At 43.1% G+C, this 21,900-nt stretch overlaps 1 protein-coding gene across 1 annotated transcript; it reads right to left on the minus strand.

The window, feature by feature from the left end:
- Positions 1-8,688: 8,688 nt before the first annotated feature.
- NPM1 (nucleophosmin 1) lies at positions 8,689-21,889 on the minus strand. The gene is made up of 11 exons (XM_074883523.1): positions 21,741-21,889; positions 20,907-20,986; positions 17,782-17,901; positions 16,881-16,974; positions 16,014-16,117; positions 15,415-15,476; positions 14,866-14,920; positions 13,209-13,298; positions 12,592-12,693; positions 10,023-10,097; positions 8,689-9,045 (listed from the first exon to the last, which is right to left on the minus strand). Exons 1-11 carry the CDS (start codon positions 21,802-21,804, stop codon positions 9,007-9,009), a joined length of 885 nt encoding a protein of 294 aa, XP_074739624.1. The 5' UTR covers positions 21,805-21,889; the 3' UTR covers positions 8,689-9,006.
- Positions 21,890-21,900: the final 11 nt, after the last annotated feature.

Below are 21,900 nucleotides of genomic sequence, written 5' to 3' on the forward strand. Positions count from 1 at the left end.
TATTCAGTTTACACACAAAAAGGCAACTTCATCCCAAGGTAAGAAGGGATTTTAGAAACACTTCTGCTACATAGCCTGGACAGACAGAGAAGGAGAGGATGCTTCGCAGTTACTGCCATTTGACAGAAGAGCCACCTCAAAACAACCCTGAACTAACACCCAGGAGGACAGGACTTAAGCCTTAGCACCATGAAATTCAGCCACAACCTTGCAGAAAGAAGATGGTGAAGAGCAAACTGTCAGGACTCGGATTCAGCCAGCTACAAAGTGCCAGGCTAAAACCCTGATTTGAAGCACTGAAAGCACAACACACAGAGCCATATATACATGTATAACTTGCATGAAAATTCTGAAAGCAATTTTCAGTCATCAGTGTGGTAGGTGGCAGCATGGCCAACAGCCCTGCTGGTACCTATGGGCGAAGAGAGGGAAAGGCCGTACAAAAGGTTAACAAGCTAAGCTGCAATTTCTAAATGAAAAACGCATTCCCTGAGACAGAGCCCTGCAAGCAACTGCACAGGAAAGGTGCTTAGAGCAGGGCAGGTCAGAGCAGCCAGGAGCAGCAGACATGGACAGCTTTTTTGCTTTCTGCAGCCCTCTTCAGCCCCTAACGCTGCCAACGCACCCCGTGATGCTTCCCCCGCCTTGTACAGGTAGCAGCAGAAAGCAGCAGCTCCCTACTCCTGCGTCAGGATGGTTTGAACGCAAGAAGAGCACGTGATGATTTGGTGTTTAGCAATTTTGGTGCTTTGCACCCATGGTTGGTCGCCAGCACCTTGCTTCACCACGAGTTGTCAGACAGCAGCTGCGAGGCTGGAAAGCTGCTGGGTGCTGGTGCTCAGCCCCTGAAGCTCCCAGATTTCACTGCATACCAAAAGGCATAGGGAAGGCTCACTTATCAGTTAACTCCAGATGGAATTTAGGTTTTAGCACACTGAAGTTTCTCCCTGGACATAAACAAATCATGTGTAGGGAAACAAAAGCAATCCAAACCATACGTCATCAGCTTTTACACTGGGATTTCACCAAGCCCCGAGACAGATGAAGAGCCAGGGAGATCAGCACAGACCCAATGTGTGTCTGCAATCGCTCTGCTGGTTGCCTGGACTTTGAAAATGCATGGAGGCATAGGAAATTAACTGAAAGGCATAAATACAGTGAAAGCAGAAATGCTGAATTCCCACACCAAGCATCTGAAACACTAAATCAGAACATATGTAACACATCTTTCCTTTACTACACTAAAAAAAGAACCCAAAAGAGTGCTTTTGCTGCCGGCTGCCTTATGTTCACCAAGTTTTTAGCTTGTGACTGTTGAGCGGTGCTTGATAAGCCCCACAAACCACATGCCAACCTAGAACATGTGAACGCCATGCCACGCCAGCCAGTGGGGATGGCACCGGGAACTAGAGACATTAATCCTGCCAATACAGAAGCATCAATCCCATATGGTGACCCAGCACCTGGGTGGGTTAGGGCCTTAGTCAAGAGACCTGAGGACTGGTACAACTGAGACCCAGATGTGGCATGACCCCATCTTTTTAGCAAGATGTACTTGCTATTTAACAGTTGCTGGGAAGCCCAGCTGGAAAGAGGTGAAGGTCTCTATCTGCAGCCTGGATAAAGATAACACATCAGCATTAAGGAGAGAATTGCTGTGAGGAGTGACCTGAAGTCTCTTAATGGTGAGCAAGAGCTGGAGCCCTCCCTGCCATGACCAGAGGAGGCCCCTTCTGACCACTCCTGCCTTCAAGAATGAAGACTGAAAAAGCACATAATGCATGCCAAATATAAACAAACATAAAGTAACAGGATAAGGGAATACTATAAATAATACAAATAATAGGATATCAAGCATGGCAGCTTTCATTCTGTAGCATTAATAAGAGGGGCAACAAACTGGGACAAGCCTTCTGTGGACTGGAAGGGGAGGGAGCTGTGGCAGGGCAAAGCACAAAGTCCTGGGAGGACGGAGATGGCCAGGAAATCCCAAAAGCTGCCACAACCCAGCCCAGTGCTGCAGACAGGCTGTCCCAGCTCCAGAGAGAGCAGGGGTGCCCCCCCCAAGAGCTTCTGCGGCCAACAGCCCTTCCTAGACCACTGGGGAAGAGGCAAAAGCAGTACCTCTTCCAGCTCCAGACCATATGCACGTCTCACAGCCCCATGCAAAAGGATAACCCAGCATGATACAGTCCTTGCTGTGATGTGTATGATCACTTCGTAAGAAAAAAGAAAAAACTAACAAAGCCTCTTATTCAGCAGCCAGGGTTTCAAGATTTGCAAAGTTTTTTTTCCACAGAAACACCTCCTGAACTTCCATGGGATTTGGGAACTGAATCCTCAGATTCCTCTGAAAGCTCCAGCATACTTGTTAAATAAATCTCAGTGCTTTATCAGTAGAGGAATGAAGAAAACAAAAGCACTGAAACTGATGGACATCTCAAGCTAAAGGAGAGACAAGTGGACTAGTGCCATTCCCCGGGCAGCCTATGTCCACTACCCAGGGCTCCTCAGTCAGTGCATGCCCCCACCCCATGCCCCGAGCCAGGCCACCCCTGCTCTGGTGTCCTGCCTGTCCTGCACAGGGAGGATGCTCACAGGCTTTCCTTGGTCCCATCACCCAGGAGCATCGCAGCTCCTCTCTGAAAGCATATGGTAGCTGCTTGAATGCTTCCAAAGGGAGGCAAGAAGAGACAAACCTCTGCAGACAACCCTACACAAACCAGTGGGAAATTCCACTTTCCAGTCTTTTCACTGCATTAAATCCTAGGGCTTGGCTTCTTGGATTTATATCCCTCCATGGTTTCATTTTTCCCTAAAAAAAAAAAATCACAAGCTGTTAAGCTTCAAAACTTAATATTTCCTTAACTCAGAGCTTTTCAGCTCAACAGCTCTTAAACATAAACCTCTGACTGAAGTCTCCTGAATTAAGCTGTCTCCAGTAAGTCACCATCTCAACCCCCTGCAGAGCCTCCTTCTCTCTGGGACAGCTCATCCCTCCCCACACCACCACCACAGGCTCCTGCCCACTGCCTCTGGGATGCTCCAGGTGCTATCTCAGGCAGGACCTCACATGGAGGCTGCACGACCACACGTTCCCACCGCTGGCACGTGCCACCCCTGGGGCAGTTCAGGGTTGATGTACTGATCAGTCACTGATCAACTGGTGTCAGCCTGGACCTCTCAATGCCCTATGTCACTGTCCTTAGCCATGTCACAACTGAATGAGCAACTCATGGTGGGCCTTGAGACAGACACAAGATAGCTCTTTCTGAAAACAACACTGGAAAAAGTGCATTTCTACTGATCCTTCTGAAGAGGAGCCATAGGCCACACCTGGCTTCAGAGCAAGAACTCTGAAAACACCACAGATGGGTGTGTCAACATCTTCGCTGCTTCCAGAAAAATATACCCAAACATGGCTTTTTTCCTGGAAAATCAGTGTCACAGGTCAGAGAGACATCTCTGAAGGTCATTCTCCTGGGGCATGGACAAGCATCTTGCAGCCCTACAAACAGGTAAGGCTGAAAGCTCTGTCTGCTTGGAGGTACAGCAGCAGGACTGGGCTTTTATCACCATTCTTCACCACGACTGAAATGAAGGCACCAGTCTCTGCTGTGCTCTCAGAGACACTTTGCCAAGCAACACAGAAGGGGAAACAGATTCATGTCAGAGCACCAGGTTTGCAATAGTGTTCGAGCTTTTTCTAGAGACTGAGAGCACAAGACTAACCAGAGAAGTCAGTGCTAACAGCAATGGGTAGAAAAAAATGGGGGAGGAACTGATAAGGAACAGCAGTAAGACAGAGAGAAGCCTGAGGAGCAGTGACAGACCAAGTCAGTAAGAAGGCTGTGTTAAGATCTAGAACTAGGAACGAGTTGGAAGGGACTATCCAGAACCATAAAGCTAGAGGGAACAAGTAGAAGTACCTCTCCTACTTTGAGGCCCTAAAAAAGAAGGCAAGATCCCCCAAATCTTCCTGGTCCTCCTGTAGTCCCTGGAGATCACAAGGGCTGGGACCCTTCTTCAGTACAGTGATCCCATGACATGTTATTGCCCTTAGCTAGGAGGGGTGGGGTCATTTAGTTAAAAAGCAATTTCCATGTGGAAAACTTGAAGGAAATGCTTAAAAGTATGGGGAAAAAAGGATTACAGGGCAGGGAAATGTCCTAAAGGCTAGAGGTGGCCTTATTACTACATGGAAAGGTTTATCTATTAGCTGTCCAGTGCCTCAGTGTCCACACACATTCACATACAGGGAAGAGTTAAAGCAGCAGGTGCTATGGGAAGCAACACTGGGATGATATATACTCTCACTGCCTCAATAGAGCGTCATCTGTGTCACTGGAAGTCTCTCAGCAAGGACACTCTTGGCAGAACATTACAATTACAAGTAATGAGAAAGAAGTTACATGAATCAGGCATGGATAAAGGTGGCTATAGCAGTGAGATGCCAAGTACCTCAACAAGCTACAATTTGCCTTCAACTCTCCCTGCAGTTATTTTTCATTTAAAAAAATCAATTAAAAAACCTCAGGCTTAACTTGAAAACAGCTTCAAAAATTTATATCCTTGTTCAAGAGGAACTAATTTTCTCTTAAATTCCGAGTAAGTCAACAGAATTGGACTGGGATCAGCAGGCTTATGGCCCCAACAGTTAGTTGAAGGGATCTTGAGTAAGACTGTAGGACCTTTCTAACAAAATTGCCTTCAGTTTTAAACTGTTTCTAGTACCAGTGTAAACCAAACATGAGGTCTAAGATGAACCACATCAATTCTGGTTTGAGTGGCCTAATTATGTTCCCTCCTTTTGCCATTTCCTATTCAATGATTCTGATTTCCATTCCCTCTGCTGGACAAGCCTCTGGGCAGCACATCACTGCCCGCGTGGACACCTCTGGAAGTGGCAGGCACTGTTAGAGGTCCCCTGCCGAGGGTCTCCATTTTTCCTATTCTCTTTTGACCCTCAACCTCCTTTTTCCTCTTTGATTCATTGCCCTTTCTCATCCTTTTCTCCCAGGATCCTTTTCCTATAAAGGCTCTTCTGGCTTGTTTAGGGTGAGCTGATAGAAAGAGGTGGGAGAAGAAAGTTTCTGAAGTAAGGAGCAAAGTCATCATCACCACACAACTGACCTCAGGCCATGCATGCATACAGTTAGAGTCCAGTAGTCTCCATGGAACACTTACATCATCTTAATTAACGTTTCATATATTTGATCTATTTATTTGGTTCAAATAAGGCATGGCTTAAAATCAGCTCGCGTAACAGACAACCCAGCCAGCCACTGAAGATCTGATCCAACACAACACGCAGAATTGCTCCTCAAAGCCTACTCTAGACAAACACCCAGCAAGTAGAGAGCAGGGGATTCCCTCTGCTGTCTGCAAAAGGAAGGACAAGCCAGGCCCTTTCAGGCACACCTCGAAGTCCTGTACCATTTCACACAAGCTCAGCTCTCCTCATTCAGATTACAAGAGCCAGGACTCAGACAAAGCAACCGTTAATAAATACCAGATCACAAAACCTCCAAACCTCACTCAACACAACCAATTGCACTTGCTGCTGCTTGCCAGCACCTACTGCCCGTTAGAGAAGGCCAGGGAATAAAGGCGCTCCATCTAACGCTTAGCTCCAAACCACCCCATTCATTTACAGCTTTTTCTATGACATTTTGTAGGTAGGATGCAGTCTTTCATTCCCCTTTAGGAAAATGGAAAGAGGAATAAGGATCTATGTGCTTGTTCCACAGGAAAAGAGGAAAGGAAAAGTTGGGAGAGTTTGGCTGCTCGTCAGTAATGGCGCATTGGAAGGAGACAGGACATAGCTTGGGGTATCTGGGTAAGATTTCTAGAGGAGAGGACAGAGAGCGTGTTCCAGCATGAACTTAAGCCCCTGAGGGACTGTCTGGGTGGCAAGAAGCCCAGAACCACCACCCATCCTGGCCCTGTTTTCCATTACCTCAGCCCACACACACTCCCTTCCACCCTCCTGCCAGCCATGCTCGAGTTCTTCCTCTCCAAAGGCTGCAACAATTGCTGAGCAGAGGCAAAATAAGAGCTCCATACTCACCGTAGTGCTTGGGGTCTGAAACACCATTTTGGCAAGCTAGTTTGAGTCACAGGAGCAAACAGAACCCTGAGACAGACCTAAGGTGGCCACAAGCACTTTTCTTGAACACCCCAAGGCAGAAGACACAGACCAAGACCTCCCGAAGCTGGAAAAGGTGGTTCTACTGCAGGACAGTATCCTTCTATTTTCACTTCATCTGAAATCCAATGTCTAGAAACACCAGACACAAAACAGATATCCATATGGAGCAGCTGTATCTGCAGCCAACAGTGCAGCAGAGCAGTGTGGCTCCACACGCTGCGTGGTCCCGCACACCCGCTCAGCCTCCCCCTTGTCCTGCGCAGGGCAACACCACCAGCTCCCTGTTCGCTGCAAGGAATAAAGCACTTCTGGGAGGAAACAAAGCATGGAGAAAGCAAGGAGAACAAGGCAAGGCAGCAGGGGGAGAAATTCATGGAGAAAGGAGAGGCCAAGGGACAACCACCCGGAGAGGCCTTTTACCATCCTGTAAAGGTAAGGAGAGTCGTTTCCCCATGGTAGAGCGAGCCTGTATTTGCACTGATGCACTGGACTACATACGCCCCCCCTGCTGTCCAATAAACCATTCTCAAGGACCAGGACCACACAGGCTTATAGCCCTCAACGTAGCTATCAAAACCTACAGCTTTGTTGCAATCATGCCGTTATTACCATGGTAAGAACATGTTCCAACTCCACAGAAAATCAGGACCAGTACTTCAATAACCCACATCTGGTATTTGGTATCTTCTCAACAGGTATTTTCACATCTGAGCTTAAGCTGATTTTTTTTTAATTCAACCTTTGAGTCTCTGTTCAAAGAAGTCAAGAACTGGCAGCTGCATGTGAATATCTTAGAATATACAATGGCACAGCCCAGCAGCCCCACGAGTCATCGAATGGCCAGTCCCAACAGGAGCCAAGCATTTGGAGACAAGACTGGCAGGAAGGGGCGAGGCCTGTTCCTGGGAGGGACGGGGCAGACAGCCCCACAGCCAGGAGCAGGACAGGCTGACCACTGACCACTTTTCACAGCTAGAGCTGTAGAATGTAAACTGGCAGAAAACAGAGCAACCAAGCTAACCCAGGCCAAGTAAAGTTATCATTTTTATACCATGATGCAGATGCCTCATGATGCTTAATGGCAGCCTGACAAAGATTTGACTTATATTACTATACCTTGGCTTCAGCACAGGAATACATTTTCCTCTACAACTGCCTATACAGGCTCCATCTCCCCCTTGCAACCCTTGTGCCATGTAGCTGCACCCCACAGACCTGCTTTGGTCAGTGACCTATAGACAGGCAACACCCCAGCTTTTCCTAAAAGTTTAATACTCAGAATAGTTTATTGGCTGGATAGCCTCTTACTGAAATTACTGTACAATTTTCACTTGTTTCAGCCAAAATTGAGGGCAATTTGCTTAAATAAGCCTGACTGTGCCATTAGCTCTATTTCACCAGGGAAATTTGCTCTCACTTGTGCATATGACATCATCTATTGACATAACCCCACCAAAACAGGCATTTCAAACCCTTATACTCTGCCATTTCACATGCTGTAATTATACTCAAGCTTAAATGAATCTTTGACACTAGACTTGCACTGTGTTTCGCTTCTCTACCATGCACTTTGCTTGGCTTTGTTTTTCCAAGAAATACTTGCTTTTGGAAACTTACATTGGTTTCCACCATGCCCAGAATCTCAACTATAGAAATTAAGGTTTTTATAATAGCAAACCTTAAAAGTATTTCCAGTGACAATTTTACAAACCAAATGTACATTCTGTTTGTAGAACAGCTTGGAAAAAAAGAACACCCAGTAAAAAGAGACCCCATGCCCAATTAGCACAACCCAGCAAGATTTTACCATATCTTGGAGGCAACTGCTGTTAAGATCCCAACTGTGCAAGTCCTTCAAGTGGAAAGAACCTCAACCTGCTAAAGCCTGCTTTAACGCCTTTCTGTTCTCAAATAAGGTATTTCTGCTGTGAAAAACAGAAGTCAGTTGCATTAACTCTCACACATAGCAAGGATCAAATAAAAGTTTAATAGTAACCATACAACTGCTTAAATGTTCTTATTAAGTATTCTTTCCATCTTCATACCATTACTGCAGTTACTACACATAGACATAGCATTCAAGCATTTGAAGTGATTCTGCCCCTCAGAGGAACAGCAAAGCCAGCAATTCCCAAATCAAAAGTATTACATTTTACAAGTGGAGACACAAGCCCTACAAACTCAGTTGTTAGAGAGAAACCATAAACCAAAGAGCAATGAAGCAGGTCAGAAATTGAGATGCAGGAAAGGCTGTTTTAGGCAATTATATAATTAGTGGTCACTTCCAGACAAGAATAAAGCCCTGCTTACCACTTAAGTCTTCTCACCAATCATCTGCTCAGTAGCTGTAAAGCTCATGGAATTGGAGTTAAGTTGTTTTTAAAGTTGACAACATAAGTGAGACTATCCAACGTGTACTTCGTAAAGAGAAGTAGCTAAAACACTTCGCAGTAGTTCCCCTATGAGAACTTCTAAGCCCTGTTATCTTCTGGGTTCAGTACGCAGACTACCCCCAACCCATAAAAAAGAAACGATAGTACTTTATTAAAATACTAAATTTTATTTTTTTTCCACGTACATTTAGTCTCCCCACCATTTCCATTTGTCTGACCACCACCACCACCATGCCTTATCAAAACATTCCATACATATTTAAAATGAAGCTGAGGGTGGAGTCCCGTCTTTAAAAACTAAACAGGCATTTTGGACAACACATTCTTGGCAAGGTAATCTGGATGACATTTATCAGACACAGTAGGGAAAGCTCTTTCAGCATTTGTAAAAAGGACAGCCAAATAATGGTTACAGAAATAAGACTGCAGATTTTAATGAACTGTTTAAACTGTTTTCTTTTCTTACAGAGTCTGTCTCCACTGCCAGAGAGCTTGAATGACCTGGAAGTGTACACAAAAAGTTAGAAATTGAAATCCATTTTTCTAATTATTTTCAGTTTACTATCTCCACTTACTCCACACAATATTGACATCAAATTACAACAAAAAATGCATTCCTTTCAGAGAAAATCAAGTTGAAAGCAAGACATTAGGGTCCATCTGTTAGAAGACTGTTATTCACTATAAGTCACAATAGTAAGAATTCAGTGAAGGTAAGCGAGAGGATGGGTGTGGACCAGCTAGGCAAATATTGGCTGAACTCTGCCTACCCTGGCTAATGTCAGACCAACTCCAGTAGCTGAGGCTAACTGCTTTTAAACATTCTTTCAAGAACCTATCAATTTGTCTATCAGACAAGTTTACTCTGAACCACTGAGGGAAGTAGGAAAGCATAAGGAATTTTGTCATTGGAAGAAAGTTTTAACTCACAGGAATTTTGATAGGGAAATCTAAGACATATTTTAGCCTAGTGTATGTTGAGTAATAACTAATTCAGAAAGTTGCTTCCTGATACCACCTTTTGGCTTGCCCTCTTACAAGAGTTCAGTTGACTTTGGGAGAAAATGTAGCAAGAAAACCATAATCTCAATCGCAAAACAGCTCCCCCTCCCAGACACCCTCCCCAACAAAAGGCTGAACAGCAGACAGGCCTAGGTGGCCAAATTCAGCAGCAAGGAAAACCACAGCTCATTTCCTTAGCCAATATGGTGCCAAAAGGAAAATTCTGTGGCTTTAGTAAGCAAGAGATAATTTACCAACCATATAAAAGCTGGAAAAATGTAATAAAATATTAGCTTTCCCATCTTAGCCAACTAAACCCTTAAAACCGTTCCCATTTATTTAATTTGAAGTATTGTTCGTGGTTTGTAACCCTTTGAAACAGTCCAAAGCTTGTAAAGATTAAGAAGTGGAAAAGAATCCCTAAGTCAGGTTATAAAAGTTTTTGGACTTTATCAAGTTCCAATAAATTCAGTTACCTTCTGGTCCTCCGTCCTGAAGCAATTCTTAACATAGTTGGCAAATTTGGGTTCCAGCTTAGGAAGGGAAGAACCCTATTTTGAAAAAAAGCAAGCTTTAGTGTATGCAGGTCATCTAATGCTTCCAATAAGTAACTTATGAAGCTTAAACCCTTTGCAAGGCAGATGGAATTTTACTGAACTCACCTTGCAACATCCCAACCTGATCTGCTTTTAAACCATTTTTAAAAGTTCACTCACCTACAGTACCCAGGTATTTCTCACAGGAGTGCCTACACACTAAAATGGCTGTACAAGCATCTTTGCTTATGCTCAGAAACGTAACAGCAAGCATTCACCACTTAAATAACCTTGCTTGTAGTCAATATTCACATGCTATTCAGAAAAACTAATTCCATATTTACAGATTCTTACTACTGCATGCAACTTGACATTACTGTCCTTCACAGTCCTTCAGCTCGCTAAAGCAAAAAATTAACTGATGTCCCACACACCCTTTAAGGCTCGTTCTAATACATTAGTTCTACAAATCCGAAGAACTGTTCCAGAGACATTTGCTTGTATCTCTGAAATTGTCTTTGTACATACTCAAATGTACAAAGCAGATTCAGTAATAATTCATAGATCTAGATTTATCTTCACGCTCTTCCTATCTCCAGGCAAAATAATACAGCACACTATTTTAAGCGACACTGATTTACTTTTCACAGGCCCCATGAGTGATTTCCCCCATTTTTCAGGTACATCAGTTGAAATATACCCAGCCAATTATGCAAGTACACTTAGCTGCTACTTGGCACACTGCAGAAGACAGCAATTTTATGTTCAAAGGAAACAAAGCTACATTAGAAATATCTGAAACTGCAACCAAGAAGCTTGGATTTGGACAGTGTCTTACCTCTGGATTCTGTTAAGTACTAATGCTTTCCTATTAGCTTGTTGATATTACTTTATAATACAGCAGTTCTACTCTATTAATTTAATAAAGTGTTTTTTTAAAGCTGCTAACTTGCTAGCTATCACCTAGAAATGCTATTGTATATGGCAATGCACAAGCCTTTTGCCTTACTAAGGTATGCTTGGAAAACATTAAATTAAGCTGCCTGCTATAACTTCTACATGTTTGTGCTTACACAGCATTTCCCAGCAAAAACACTATTCAGCAACAGAAAGTGTATTCTAAAGCTACTTGCCAGTCATCTGGTCTGCATGCTTCCCTCCATAGGGACATCTGCCTACTGTGAGCAGCTCAGCCACTTCTGCTTACGCTGCAGAAATAACACTAATCGAGGCTCCTCTGAGTCATGCAAAAAACCACCCTAGCATCCACTAGATCCAAGAGGTTAGTCTGACCTAGCAGAATGATACCATCCATCACTGTCAGGTTCACAATTTAGGGAGATGCATTTCGATCCTGATCACAATCTGTCATTGCTCACTCTGCATCCACTCTATATTGAAACATTTTTTGTCTTATTTTGCATTCCTGGGACAAAACTACCTCAAAACATTAAGAATCCCAAGCAGGAGACAATCCTAATTCTTTAAATTACTTGATTGCCACTGTAAAGGAAAGAAGTTTATCATATTAGACCAAACTAAAAAAAAACCAAAACCAGAATTCTCCATAGCAGCAACATCAGCCAAAAATAAGTCTCCAATAAAGAATGTGGTTCAGTCACAAATGAGTGTACAATCTATAAGCACACTCCTGAGCTAGTGAAGTAAAACCAGAACTCGTATATGGTCTAGATGTCAGGTCCTGCAGTACTGCTGTGTACTCAACTGCGTCTCTAGCTAGCTCACAGGTTTCCAAACTTGGCTAAGGGGGAAAGCACTGCTATCACCTGCTACGCTTTTACCCAACCAGCTATACCTAAAATGCAATTTTCTTTTTTATACTTAAATAGCAGCAAAGAGGAATACTCATATACATAACCATGAAGTGCTAGTCAACGCTGATAACAACCAGAAGATGAAACATCCATTGAGGGGACACTCCATTAACCCCAGATCTCCAGTTCAGAAAGCAAATGCTTTCAGGTCTTCATTGATTCATTAATGCATATCACAATCGCTTGTCTCCCCCTTCTGGAAGTTGTAAAGCCCTACAAGCATCTGGGTATCCAAGCTGGAGACTGCTCTATGACCATGCTACTCCAAGCATGTAAAGAACTCTCCTTTACTCTAGCTGCCTAAAATAAAATGTGTACACTAGTTAAGACACCTTCAGAATAAATATCACCCAAGGTTTGCTGCTTTGGTTTTTGATGTTTTGTTGTGGGGTGGTGGTTGTTTTTTTTTTTTTTTCAAATTTTAACTGAGACAGTTCACTAAGAAATACCAAGTTACTAATCACCACTACTTGAAGAATACAAAAACAAGGAGTTTCTCATGAGTACAGAGGCTTTTGTCCCAAGTAAGTTCTCATTCCTCTGAGCTTCAACATCAACATACACTGATAACAGCACAGTCAGTGACGTGCAACCATTTCTTAAAAACATAAAATTCTTCTCATCTGTGGACATGTAAAAATAAGGCTAACAAACCTAAGTTTACAAAAACTCACCTTATCTACAGACGCTTGCATTTTTGCTTTAATCTCCTCTAACGACAGAGGGACTTTTGGTGTTTTTGGAGTTAGAGATTTATCCTTCTTGGAATCTGGAGTCTGAAAATCATTCATTTCATTAGCAACTTGCACATAAAGCTACTTAGTATACAAGATGAAAGTTTTCTAAAAACAAGAATGTGAAAACCTAAGAATTTATATGGAATAAAAGAACTAGCTATCACAGATACTTCAGATAGTTTTCAAAAAGTCACAGAAGTTAAATTTGTGCTTTCAACACATTCTTCAGGAAAAGAATATTTAAGTTTGGAATTACTACTGTACTCATCCTCTTGTACAAGCAGCTGCACAAAAAAAATAAGACTTGTATTTTAAACCATGGAATCACCAGTACTCACAAGGGATATAGCATGTCTGATTTTGAATCTTGGCTGTTGTAGTTATATCAATCACTGAAGAGTTTCACAGGGCAACATGAAGCCATGAACAAACAGTATCTCCAGCATGCTTCATATTCATATTCAAAAACCTAACTTAATGGTTAGTATATTATTTAGTTACCTTTAGGCAAGAAAACTAGCTTCCACTCTAGAATAAAGATTTGTTTTACTCACTTTTGATTTAGATGCTGGTGTGGACGGCTTAGAGTCTTTTCCATTTTGCTTTGCTTTCTGCATATTTTTTCCTGAAGCCTCACGGACAGGCTGAAAAGAAAGCACTTAAGTTCATTTGCCATGAAAAACTGCTAGTAAATGTTAAGCTTGTTAACATAATACTCAAGACTTAGTGACAAATACATACTATTTAACACCAAACAAAAAGCATTCTCGCTGTCCATACAACATGATCAGCGTCTTGTTATTTAAGCAAAAAGCATGTATGCTACAGGAACTCAAACGAAAAACTGCTGGTGCAGCACAATGTATATCATATCCAAGATTAAGTTTTGTTATACATGGGACCTCCACTACATTTTCCTTATATATTACACCTGTCCTTATATGTTACCATGCAGACTTTTGGGGACAGACATTGCCTAAGACTAATTCTAGATGGCACTGTAATTCCAAGATCTGACTCAGTGCTACTTGTTTTTTGTAACACAACCATTACCTCATTTGGCATTTCATACAGAAATATCATCTGCAATGTGCGTGGGCAATGCCACATGTATATTAAAGATTTGGATTCTTATATTCCTACATAAATCAAGGGACCATTTCATTCAACCACCCTACATTTAAATAGATGGCAGGAAATCTGCCATTCAGATTGTCTATACCAGGCCTTAAACTACTGTGCACTATCACCCATAGAAATTCATTAGGACAGAGCAGCATACAGTGAAGTAAAGCACTGAATGTTTGTTTCTAAACACCAGATGTGAACATACAAGTTCAAGCCAAAGTACACAAGTTCAAAAAAACTACTACCTTCTACCTCTACAGTTGCCAAGTTGTCTTACATTTTATTTTACCACCAGATGGCACTCAAGGGCTGATGTAATTTCACATTCAAGCACTTTGGCTGCCTGAAATGAACCTTTTCCAACAGGCTCACACATTTAGATCCTTCTTTTATTGAAAGTTAGGTTCCTAAAAAGACCTTTTTCACAGCATGCAGAACTGAAATGGCAAAGCACAACCCACATCTTTGGGGCTCAATAGCCCTACACAAAATCATACAATTTGACAACTGCACATGTGCGTACGCACACTGCTGAAAACCCAGCCACCCCTCTCTGCAGCAAAGTAAATAAAACGTGGATTGGATATGCATTCACACTGAAGTGAACATCCTACTACAATTTCTTTATACAGACGAAGCTAAATCAAAAGCATCTCATTCACACATTCCAAACCGTCGTGCTCAAGCTCATGAAAGGACAATCTGCCCAGTTACTGTCATGCCTTGTATTGATATCTAGTCCATTACAAAACAGAACACTGCACAAAGAGGACACCTCAGTTAGCTTCTGCATTGCAACAAATACAGAGTTCAAACCTAATCACTTCACTCATGCAAACACAGCTTTCCCTCCCCCTTCTGCTTTAGGGGTCTTCATATGAATCTTCAAAGATGACCCAGTTGGGACTGTTAATTAACACCTACTAGTAACTTAAGAGGTGTCAGAACTTGCTCCCCCTATCTGAATAAGCTTAGCTGCAGACATTAAGCCCATCTGGTGTTACCACTCACTTCCTTTCAAGTTCCTTAAACACTTCACAGGTGAAGAGGGTCACAATGTGCATGTGTATATATGCCACTTACTTTCTTCATTGGTGTTTTCATTTCTTCCTCATCATCCTCTAAGTCATCCTCATCACTACAATTAGAAAGTTAAGTCACTCACCATAACTCAAGATTCATACTCACAGCTTTAACCATATTAGAAATTAGTCTTCCCCCTCCCTCCCAATAAAATGTTTTACTCGTGAAGGAAACAAGTAATCTTCCCAAGTCTATCTTATATCTTGTTTTAAGATATGGCAAGGTGTTAGGCCAAACACTCCACTTACTGCAGTTAAGTGCATTCCCTTCTGCTTTAATACTGACTGAAAACATGTATCTTAGGACTTCCATGACTAAAGAAATTTAAGTTCATTAAAAGTTAATGAATTACATGAAACTAAGTTTTATAACCCAGTATGACATATTTGAATAACACTATTTTAGATTGCATTGTGGAGATAAACTTCAGGTAATTCTGGTTTTTTTGTAGCCAAGAGAGTAGCTTGTTCCCTTAACTAGTTGTCACACAATTTGTATTCTGAAAGTTAACCCTGGTATTTCAAAACACATTCTCAAAACAATACATACTCATCGTCCTCCTCCTCATCTTCATCATCATCCTCATCATCTTCTGATAGTTTTGCCTTTTTCTATAAAAAGATCATGCTAAGTGTCAATACCATTTTGTCTTAAAAAACAACAATCTTGATCTGAAGCAATTTGTGGCATAATTACAAAACTATCTTCCATCAATTTAGCTAAAACCCAACACACTACAGTTGCCAAGTCTAAAGCTATTGACAAATTTACAGCACACTGAGCATATGAACCCTTCCTTCTACACTACAGTGCTTCAATCAACATTTCAACTCTTGCAGTACACTAATGTTTACACTAGAATCTGGACACACTCAGTTACTGCAGCAGGCAAAACTTCCACATGGAAGTAGCTTTCATATTAGCCCCTCCAGCAAAGCTTTGGAAACTATATGTACTTAACTACACTTCTGTAATTTAGTACTCGTCCAGACCCAAATACAAAATAATCCTTCCCCACAGATATCAATAAACCACATACTAAATCACAGCAAACCATCTAACTGCTTACTCCTAGAGGCAGTGGTAATACCAAACAAAAAGAAAATTCTACAGACAAGCTGACTGAAGGGACATATATATATATATACCTGCGGTGTTTTAGCTCCTCCTCCACTTGCTGGTCTTTTGGCTGAAGTGTTCACAATTTTTGTATCATCTTCCTCATCGTCTGATTCTGGTTCTTCCTCTAATGCTGGTAAAATGATGGCAATGTGTAAAAAGACCCACTTCATTTAATAATTAAAGCAAGAATGCTAGTAAGAACCAAACAGAAGAGTATCTCCCACAACTACACAAGGTCTTACTGAGGTGTTGAATTCATAGGAGGAAGCTTCTTCCTACTAGCAATCTAATCACCAAGATCAGAAACTTTTCCAGTTGGCTGCAGCCACTATTACACTGAAATCCAAAATGGGTGAATAACCATCCGTACGCTGCCTGTAACATTCCTCCCAGTAAAGCAGCCATACAAAGTTAAGAATAAAATTTGCTCCCTTTCTGAGGGGACACATTTAAGAGAACTTCTAGAGAGAAAGGTCAGTTTCGAAGACAATTCTACAACAGAGAAGGCTAGTCCTGGCTTGGTTTTTAGTGCAAACTCAGAACTACTTCACAGGCACTCTTCTCACACTCTGAACTGGTAAGCAGAAAGCTCACAGCTTTTTTGATGTGAGACTAACACAGGGAACCTAACACCCATTTTTAAGGAGAGAAATCAGAACTCAAATTACAAGGCTGACACATGCCTCATCCACCCAAGAGGCAAGAAAAGGTATGCAAGCATTTCTCTGAGCTGCTCTGTCCTACAAGTTACCTCATGCCTCAGAGCAGTGAATTAAAGATTCAGAAGGTCAGCATTAGAGAAAGTACTGCCTGAGATACCAGATACATCACTCAAGTTCTGTTGGTGCTGACAGGTAGCAAGATCACAGGTTAGTAACCATAGCAACACATACCTACAAGATGTTGACCGCTGACGTAAACAGGCCCTGAACCACATTTCAACCTCAAGACCACTGGTGGTGTGATCTCAAAGCCACCTAATGAAACCTAAGGAAAAAAGCACTGTTATTCACAGTATTAAAGGCAAAGTGTGCTTAATAGACAATCCATTCAAATAAAACCAAGAGCACAAACATCTGTAGGCTCCAAGGCTAATAGTTACTCCCAGTTTCCATCTGACAGAATATTCCAGAAGTGTTTAGTCAAATCAGGGTCAATAAGCCACAACAGGGTTTACTACATTCTCATTGCTTGTCATAATTAAAGCACACTTGTCAAAGCCAGACAATCCACATTTGTTTCTACTCATCTTGGCAGCAATGCCAACTTGAACATTATCCATCACACCTGCCACCAGTATTGTGTAGTTCCACTTGTACATCATCGGCAACGCTGATTCAAGTTACATTCCAGATGGCAGGAATGACAAGTAGGGTGCCCTTAAATCAAGAAAGGGTAGCAGTCATCTTTAGAATCTCTTAAGAGCTTGGGACCTGCAGAAAAACTAAATTTTTCTCACCCCAGGCTCAAACAAAGCAACACAGGCTATAGATACATCTGCTTACAAACGTGTAATTTGTATACAGAGAGATGACATGCATAATTACTATCATCTCTTAAAAAATGCATAATTTGAACAAAAGTCTGTAATCTCCAAATGACCAGAGTTAAGTCTACAGGCACAAAAAAAATTCATATTTCACTTGTAGTTACTACACATGGCAAAACTGACACTTCTCTGAACCCACTGACCACTGTGCAGTCTCACTAAAATTCAGTCAACCAAAACATCTTCTGACTTGTCTTTTTCACATGAGACCTAATTTATAGATTTTTCCAAGTTCCTGTACTTACCGTAGGCTGCACTGACATTTTCAGAGATGCCAGTACTACTTTAACAGGGTTGCCTTCATAGTCCAGTGCTTCTGCTTCTACAATGTGTAATTCATCTTTGGCTCCAGCCCCTAAAGTAACCTGTGAAGTAAAGAACAGTGCACATCCTCAGAATCTGCCCAAATATTCTCAATTCTTTTAAACTCCATTCACTGTGCTGCATCTCTGAAGACTGAAGTTTGCATTCCTGACTGCTAATGATTCAGCTGCACGTCTCCCCAAGCCAATATCCTCTTTCCCCCTAACACTGGCAGTTGCAAGGTGCAACTCCAGGCATGTGTTTCGATGAGTGGTAAGTAGACCTTTTGCGACTGGATTATTGCATTGAAACAGGTCAGTGACAAGTCCAGTCAGCACTGAAGCCCACCCAAGGGAACTACAGACACATGCCTAGAGGAAGAGAAACAACTGCTACCACTACTGCAGAATCACTGCCTTTATCCTTCCCCTTCCAAACATGTTTCATCTGCCAATTGCTTCACTTCATCACACTACACACTTTTTGCTTACTTGACATTCAGTGGGGAGTTGTCTTAACAACTGCCCACTTCAGTAAGGTCATTTATGCATATGCCTTCTGCATTGATTCACCAAGGACAGAGCTGCTGTCCTTGAGCATTTCAAAACTCAAGCGCCCGGGTTCCTTACACTGCGCCCAGGTTCCTTACACTGAGTACAAGTCCAGCACTTTCCTAAGATTCAAAAATCATAGCTGTAGGGAGGCAAATGAGCAACAGACATGGGAGAGGCCTGAAATTCCAGTTCTCCAAACTCTGACATCTGAGTCAGAATTACATGCCAGAGATGCAAAACCCAAAAATCCCTTGAAGTACTACAGTTATTCCTGAGACCAGTGAACAAGGCTGTTTCTTTTCTGAAAGCCCATGAAAAAAAGCTTTCCACCCTCCACATGGAAGTTGTAGGTGTCAACACCTCAGGCAGAGGCATACAACTTAAGTTTCCATTCTCCAAGAGCTGCGTTTTAGACAGGCTATAATGATCCAGACTAGATGTATCAGACTGAAGGCTGAGAAATAGGATATAGGATTCACTACTCCTGGCAAGTTTTGTTACTGTAAATTTAAAGAGGTGAAACTGCTGCTCTGATCTCACCTCTCAAATGGGCTGGCAACAACACCAAGTCATTCAGCTGGGGAGACTACCACCAGCACAAGAGTTTAAGAGCATGCCCTCCACCCCCAATTACACCTGTCATTTGCACCAGTTCAAGCAACACTATGGCACTTACTACTTATTTACTGAGTGTCTGGCAAGTGTCCATTCATGGGCTTTAATTTCTGCATTGAAGGCATGCAGACTGGCAATAAATAGGTAATGAAGCAGTGACCATCCCTCTTTATGTTCTCAGCTATCATTAGTAAGACATCTATAGAAACCCTCATGCCACTTTACCTCTACATGCATCAATCCTCCTCCCCTTTCACTTTTATCCTTTTTTCTTACCACCTCTTCCTGTACCCAAGTCCATCACCACATCTGTATCTGAACTGACATGTGTCAATCCTTATACATCTAGTCTTTTATCAGGTGCACAGATCACTCACGGGCTATTTGCTACCTTCCCGCTTCACCTTCCATCAACTCCTTCCTCTGCTTGCCAAGGCATTTTCTGTTTGTTTGTAGCTATGTCTAAGATCTTCCAAGCCTCTTAGACATTTCCAGTTTGTGATTTCAACACCCACTTCTCCTGTATGTCATTCTTTTGTCTTTAAAAAGACAGATTACTGAATTAGACATTTTTTCCCTAAAAGCTAAGTACTGGTACGCATCCATCTGCTTCAAGCCCCATGAAAAGTGCACAGCAACAGAAGAGATGCTATAGGCAATTTTTCAGAAACAGGATGTTTGGATAAAGCCATACAACTCAGGTATTGCTCACTAACTTCATCTGCATGACAAACACTCAGATATGAGAACTAGCCACATGAACTTGTCCTACACATACTTTACTGTTATATTCTTCCCTCAAAAGAAATTCTAATTAAGAACAAATTAGTCAGTGTCAAGTCCAGGCTGTAATTCTCATAAAATGCAAAGACTGAAGACACATGATTCACAAAACCATAATGCCTGTATTAAAATGTTGTAAGTATCACCAAGTTAGTTTGGAGAGCATTATGATGCAAGTCTCTCTAGTAAGCAATTCCGCTGTAGGAAGTAATCCACAATTGTAAGACTCTCTTGTGTCCAGGTATCTCTTTGTACTCAAATAAACACAGTAATAAATCATAAAAGTAGGGAGATGCTACAACTCTTCCATTCCTTGCCTGTGAAGTTGGGGCATAGTACCTTTCTGAACAGACTCAGGCCAGAACAAAGGCCTTGAAATATTATGTCTTGCTTGTGTGACAACAGAAAGATCTCAGGACACATCTAAGAACTCCCGGTGTACATATACTGGTTTCCAGGAGTATCCTGCTCAGTGAGGAGTCTGTTAGATGAATTATCTGAAAGCCAAACGCCCATCCTCAGAGGGGGCCACACCAAGGATAATAAATCAAAACATAACTAAACCTAAAAAACATAACTAAATCTAAGTGAGGGGTGGAAGGTTTATTAGCTGCTTATGGAAAAAAAGCACTGGAATTATGTTTCAGGAGTATATAGAAAAGCTCTTCAAAAAAATTTTCCAATAAAGTCTACTAAATTGTGCCCACGTAGGATTCTCATACATCTATCCTCACCCTGTGCTCCTGTACCATCTGAACTATTGCACTAGAGATGTCAAGAGTGCATATTCTGGCCTTTAATTCCATTTAGTATATGTTTATTACCCTACTGTGAATTCGTTTTTGAACTTTTCCAGCCTTGCATTGCTTGCTGTAAACAACGAAACATCAGTGGATATTTAAAAACTTTTTTTAATAAAGGAAATTATTTCAAATGACATGGCATGATGCACTACCAATAAGAGTTTATCACTTAACATAAAAATGCTTACCAGTAAAAAATAAGTTTAAGGACATTAAGGTACACGGTAAAAAACTCACTTCTCATAACATCGCACACCACTACTTAAATATAAAAAGTTAGAACATGCAACTTTAAAGCCAAGCGATACTTGCCGTTCTCAAAGACAACTGATGCTCGTTTTCTTCATCATCTACTTTGAACTGATACTCCTTATCTGCTTTAAGCTCGCAACCTGTGAAAAGACCATTTCATTATAAGCGCACTGTTTTATTCAGACGCGGGTATTTGCTAATCTCTTATTATTTTTTTAAAACCTGTTGCTTCAAGGCTCTGCACTTGCACAGAAAAGCAACGGCCCTCCCGGCGCACGAGAACAGAAACACGTGGGGTGGGGAAAATCCCAGGCGAGTCCGCGGCCTACTACCGACCACGCAGCTGCTGGCGTGCTCCCTTCAAGCCCATCCGCTCTAAGAGCATCCGCGGCCGGCGCCCTCCGCGCTGCCCGGGGACACGCCATTCCCCGGGACGCCCAGTGGCGGCGGCCGGGCCTCCCCCCGGGGCTGGCAGCACCAAAGGGCGCCGCGCGGCCCCGCCGCCCCCCACGTGCTCCGCCTCCCGCCGCGCTGCCATGTGCTCGGCGGCCGCCCGGGGCCCGGCGCTCCGAGGCCCTGGGAACGGCGGGCGGGCGGGAAACAAAAGCGCGATGGGCCGAGCCGGGCCAGGCCTCCGCCACGTGCGAGCGGCGCGCCACGTGGGGGGGGGGGGGGGGAAGCGCGCGTCGCGGGGGAGCGCGCGGCGGCAGCGGCGCGCCCCCTCCCCCACCGAGGCCCTCCCCCACCCTCCCCGACGCGCGGCGCAAGGCCGGCACCGGGCCGCGGCCCGCCCCCCCCCCCAACGCGGGCCCCGCCGCCTCAGGCCGCCTCCCGCCCGGCCCCGAGGGAGCGGAGCGGAGGAGCCAGCAGGCTCCGGGCGCGCGGCGCCGTTACCGAAGAGGAAGGTCTGGGGGCGCAGGGGACCCATGCTCTCCATGTCCATGGCGCTGTCCTCCATCTTCTGGGCCTGCTGGCGCGGGCGGAGCGGGCGGGATGCGGCGCTGCGGGCGGACGCGCACTAAAGGAAGCCCCGTGCCCGCCCACCCCCAGATAT

The sequence above is a fragment of the Strix uralensis genome, chromosome 14, assembly GCF_047716275.1.
Source record: "Strix uralensis isolate ZFMK-TIS-50842 chromosome 14, bStrUra1, whole genome shotgun sequence".
NCBI classification, from domain to species: domain Eukaryota; kingdom Metazoa; phylum Chordata; class Aves; order Strigiformes; family Strigidae; genus Strix; species Strix uralensis.